Source organism: Quercus suber, unplaced genomic scaffold (assembly GCF_002906115.3).
Source record: "Quercus suber isolate HL8 unplaced genomic scaffold, Cork oak 2.0 scaffold_313, whole genome shotgun sequence".
Classification (NCBI taxonomy): Eukaryota; Viridiplantae; Streptophyta; class Magnoliopsida; order Fagales; family Fagaceae; genus Quercus; species Quercus suber.
In genome coordinates, this window is record NW_027069769.1 from 275,667 (window position 1) to 281,280 (window position 5,614).

The 5,614-nt window shown below is 33.9% G+C and overlaps 1 protein-coding gene across 1 annotated transcript; it reads right to left on the bottom strand.

Annotated features, from left to right (window-relative positions):
* Window positions 1–5,017: 5,017 nt before the first annotated feature.
* Window positions 5,018–5,338, bottom strand: LOC111997297 (protein NIM1-INTERACTING 2). The gene has a single exon (XM_024029372.1). It carries the CDS (start codon window positions 5,336–5,338, stop codon window positions 5,018–5,020), a length of 321 nt encoding a protein of 106 aa, XP_023885140.1.
* Window positions 5,339–5,614: the final 276 nt, after the last annotated feature.

The following is a 5,614-nucleotide window of genomic DNA, read 5'->3' on the forward strand; positions in this document are numbered from 1 at the left end:
AAACAGAGGGACTGCTCCTGGTATCCCAGAGACAGCCACTATAGCACATACTTGGATTTAAAAAATTCAAACTTTGCAAGTCTTGGAAGCTTGAATAGCTATCAAAGTCTATAATTTTTGAACTTAGTTAAATCTTGTATCACGTCTTAATGAGCACTGTAATCATAACTAAAGAAAATTAATAAAATGCCTCTCATTGATTAGAAGATCCCTAACCCTTTTTTTTACTGTATCTTTATTGCTGCGCATTTCCTTGCCGTTTGAACTATCATTCAATATAGATATTTTTTGCTTGTTAGTTTAATTGTGTTGTAGGAAGCTTGCTTTGTACGCCACGTGGTTCTTAAACAGCCTTTTAGCTGTGGTGAGCCAAGCCCAGTCCACCAAGAACAATTATTTGGCCCAGGATCTTTGGGCCACTGTGCTGAGAAAAAAAAGGCACCCTCACACATTCTAATATTATAACTCACAACCAAACTAATGAATAAGTTTAGTTATTACACTATAACACATTTTATTCATAGTAATAAATATTACAATTCTTATCGTAATTTTCATTCAGTTCACCAAATGTACCCCTAGTTTTGTTGCAATAACAAGATTTGACCTCTTACAAGGGATAATCATCAAATGTTTTAACGTTATTAGTGTATTTACTCCTTTGTGTAGGACCACTAAATTTCTTAATTATTAATTAGTAATAATGATTCATTAGTCTCGCTCCACTTTTACAAGACCACTAGATTTCTTAATTATTAATTAGTAATAATGATTCCTTAGTCTCGCTCCTCTTTTGGATATTTACATGGAAATTTCACCGTTATGTGACAGAGATATCTAATTATATATCGTAACTTCATCATCATCTTCTCTATGTGACTGTGATCAAATTTTTATATTTCAATACTTGGTTTCAATTTGGTTGTTTCATTGGATTTAGATGCAATTGATCCATTGGGTTTCACTGATTTTCTCTATTGTTTTGAATAATTCCAGTTATGAATTTGTCTTGGGGAATAGGGTACTCGTTTTATTCATTAAAAAATAGTACTTATTTTGGATTTTTTAATAAAATATTTTGGTACAATTCTGTTTATCCAAAGGATTTTGATAACTCTTATTAGTTCTATAGTGATTGGAATACTGATGTTTCAATTATAATTCATTTTACAAATCTATGCAAAACCACAAAACCCTGAATTGAGGAAAGTAAAAAGTTGTTTATCATTTTAGGTTCATACTTTTCGCATACTACAATTTGATGTCATCCAATTTTTATTTAGGGTAATTGCAGTAAACTCACCTGTAGTTTGACCCGAAATCACTTTATTTACCCGACGTTTGAAAAGTATCACTTTACCCACCTGAGGTAAGTCCGTTTATCTCCCGTAACCCAAATCTGTTAAAAACATGGGTAAACATTTAGTTTTGCTCCCTAATTATGTCTCTCTCTTCCCAAAAAAAAAAAAAAAAAAAAAAGAGAGAGAAGAAGAAGAGGAAGAAGAGAGAGAGACAGAAAAGAAGATCAAAAAGTTAAGTTTTGTAAAATTTAAGAACAAACATAATATTGCTCAAGAACTCTAATAGAGCACCAAATGTGTATGTAACACTTAGCAGAAAATAACACTAAAGGCAAAAATTACTTACTACTCTTTCCATTATTTCTTCTTATTTGATTCTCTCTCTCTCTCTCTCTCTCTCTTTGTTTGTCTCTCTAAATTTAGTCTATGCCTCTCTAATCTCCCACATTCTGGTTGGTGGTAACTTTGGGTCACGATTACAACAGTGGAGGAGCATGAAGGTGGCTATATGGGTTTGGATCTTGATTTGTGGGGAGGTGCAAGGCTAATTTGGGGATGGGTTTTGAGAAGCGTGACGTGTGGGTTGCAATTTTGGTTTTGGTAGTGGTCGATCTAAGGTTTTGGGTTGTTACAGTGTATGAGGTTTAGTTGCAGTGTCATCAAAGGTGGTGTGGTGGATCATCGGTGCTGCTAGTGGTGGCTCTCTTTCTTTGCTCAAACCCTTAATCCATGATAAGTATGACATTATTTTAGAAATGAAGTGAGAACCCATACAATAGATCAACCCATGAAGATTGTGTCTTTTTACATCCAATTTCTACGTTGCTCATAGGGGCAAAATTTGGTATTTTGTCATCGTTTGTGGTATGTTTGTATGTTTCAAATATCCATGAGTTAGTGATAGTGGAAGTCTTGGATTAGGTCACAGTGGCTGATGGTTGAATTTATTGGCTTGAGTTTTGCATTTGATTCAAGCCTACTATTATGGGAATTTGAAAGCTGGGTTTTGCATTTGATTCAAGTGGGGTGGGGTAAGAGCATCAACTTTTTAACATACAATTTTAAAATTCACCTAAATTAGATATTCTATAATTCCATATGACACATTAAAATAATATATACCTTACATTAAAAAAATCCTAAAAAACTCATGCAACACACAAAAAAAAAAAAAAAAAACAAAACAAAACAAACAAACAAAACAAAAAACAAAAAAAAACAAAAAAAAACAAAAAAAAAAAAAACAAAACAAAAAACAAAAACAAAATCAACACTACCACCTAAGGGTGTGATATTGAATTCGTATGGGGCAACCCAAACTTCTCCGATATGATAAATAAGGATAGGGTAGAAATATATATTTTTAAATTTTCTGGTTATATGGAATAAGAAAAATATTCAAGAATTAAAATGATAGATAAGCTCACTAACAATGTAAACCCAAAGGGATACAAATAACACCACCAAAAGGAATTTAGCTAAGGATACAAAACTAAATTGGCTCACTACTCTATGGGATATAGATTAACACCTACCTAAGAAATACGGAATCTAAGACACTGCCCAAAAGAATCCACCCAAGAGATAAGAGTTAATTTAGAAGAAATCCATCTTCTAAAACGCACAAGCTTTTTAATCTAAAAATACACTTTGATTTTATTGAATTCAGCCAAAAAGGATTAAATAGAGTTTTTTTTTTTTTTTTTTTTTTGAGAAAGGATTAAATAGAGCTTAAAACAACCCTTTAAGCATAGAAATACGAAAATAGCAATTAAAACATTAACTTAACATGACCAAAGTCAAACATGACTCTTAGAAACTAGGAACACAATAAAATACTTCTCCGTCGTGGGGAAATAAAACATAAAGTCTAATACATCCTAAGAAACACTAATTAAAGACTATTTCACTTCATTATTAATGATTAAAAAAATTAAAAAAAATAAAAAATAAAATAAAACGTTCAAATAATGGATTGTACTTTTGATCTTCAAGGAAAAAATTTAGGTTGGACTAGCATCAAATTGGGCTTGCTGGAGGTTGGGACACTCAAGTATCAAAAGGAACAAAAAATAATTACTGAATGTTTCCTTGAAAACCAACATTAAATACTCTTTGACTTCTTGGAGAAAATGACTTATTATTATCCTTTCAAATATCTTTTGAATTGTTGGGAAAATAAGGGCTTTATTTGTTGGGCTTGAAAATCAACTTGGTCGGGCTTAATAAACTAATTGGATTGTCTTGTAGGCTTATACTGAAACTCCTCATGCCACAATATTTTTGGTTGCCACTTTACTCCAGTGTCAGGTGTCCAGCAGATCCAGTCACTCGACCCATCTACCTAGAACCGATCCAATCACCACTCGCCTAAACTGACATCTGTGGTGGTTAGCAGTGGGTGTTCTCTTCCAAAACCCTTCAGGAGTGGGCCGAGTGTCGGGTGTTCCCTCTGAAACTTGATTTAAACCAACCCAACCAACCCTCCACCCAAAAATCTCAAAAATCTTGCTGAAATCTTGCCTAAATCCTTCACCTTTACCAAAAATTTGACGCAAAATCACATTATTGTTTAAAGATTACGCCTAGATATAGTGAAAATACAACGATCTCTAGATAGATTTGGTGGAGATCTTGTGATCTCCGACGAGAACTGGTGAAGAATTAGTGACCTTTACCTAGATCTGGCCGAGATCTCGCAATTTGCCGTCAAGATCTAGTGATCTTGCTGGAGATCTGAAGAAAATATGAAGATTTCAATGAAATCCCTCTGAGCACCGTCATCTTTTCAGTTTCAATCGAAGTTGACTCGACCCATGCAAAGCTTGACCTAAATCGATCCAATCACCATTTTGGTCGATGGAGGGTACTTCAATTTGTCACCCAACGAAGTCAGGTCCGTCCATGTTGGGCACAAACCCAATCCAAACCAATTTATGGACAACCTTACTACCACTTATAGCCCACCACCACCACTATATTAATTAGTTTTTTAAAATTCAAAATTTACTAGATGTTTATTTAATTTTTTTCCCAAAGGGAATCCTTTTCCATCTTGAAGAAGCTTTATTTATTTTATTTTTCTTTTTTAAAGAAGCCAAGAGCAGGATTTTCAAATCCGTACAATTCATTAAACTGTAAAATAAAAATATTTAAAACTTTGAAGGTCGAACCAAACTCAAATCATAACGACATTATAATTAATTAAAACTTAAATATAAAAATTAAATTTATAAAATTAACAAAATTAACTAATATATTTATATATGTGAGAAAAATTTAATAATTTTCTAGCATATATTCATTTCTCCATATTATTTTTTTTACTTTCAACAAAATAAGTGACATTTTTTTTTTTAATTGCATAAAACGCTTTACGCAATTCACAACTCTTTTTTTTTTTTTTTAAGAAACAATTCACAACTTAATTTGTGCATATTAAAGCACATTAAAAAAAAAAAATGCAAACCATGTGTGAGCACTGATAATTTTATAAGTTAGTTCTATTTTGCATTCATTTCCTCACCAAAAACCTGACACAAGAGCTTACAAGGATAAAGGCTAACAAGTTATGTAACATGCTCAACTAATTAACAAAAAACCATAAAGAATGTAAAGTTAAAAAAGAAAAAGAAAGAGTTACAGCACCAACACGTTATGCTCTGAAGTTTGAACAGATCTCAATCTTGAAAACCTAGAGACCCGTTCGAATCAAGTTATTCCGGAGCAGGAACGGCGTTCAAATCCAGACCCAAATTCTCCTCCACATTTTCATTTTCTTCTTCTTTGCTCTCTCCTTCCAAAATCGCCCTCAATCTCGACCCTTCCTCCTCCTTAATCCTACGACCATTATTCTTCTTGAAGTAACTGACCGCCACGTGTATTCTCCTCAGAATCGCAAAGAACTCCTCAACCTCAGCCTCCGTAACTGACTCCACATCTCCTCCTCGCGCCTTCTTTTGTTGCTTTCCCGATACGGCGTCGTCCTCCACCGCGACCGCCAACGTTCTCTTCTCTTTGCTTTCCTCTGCTGCCATCATTCACTAACTGGATCTGTGATCCGATCCCGGAGGTGACTCTATCAAAACCAAAATCACCTTCTCCCCCTACCTCACCCTATGCGAAAAAAACGAGGCATATAGCGTCACAGCCTCATAATGTTCTCATTGGCTTTACGCTACCTTCATTATTTATAAAACAACTGAATGGAACGCTCAAAGCACACGCCAAAATAAAGTAATGTCTAACTGCTACGTGTCTTTTTTGCTTACCTGTTACGCATTTATTCGTTTGCCTTCCAACTGTTTCTCACC

Bases quoted from the DNA above. Each gene is read 5' to 3' on its own strand.
- LOC111997297 (XM_024029372.1), bottom strand. From the start codon at position 5,338: ATGGCAGCAGAGGAAAGCAAAGAGAAGAGAACGTTGGCGGTCGCGGTG.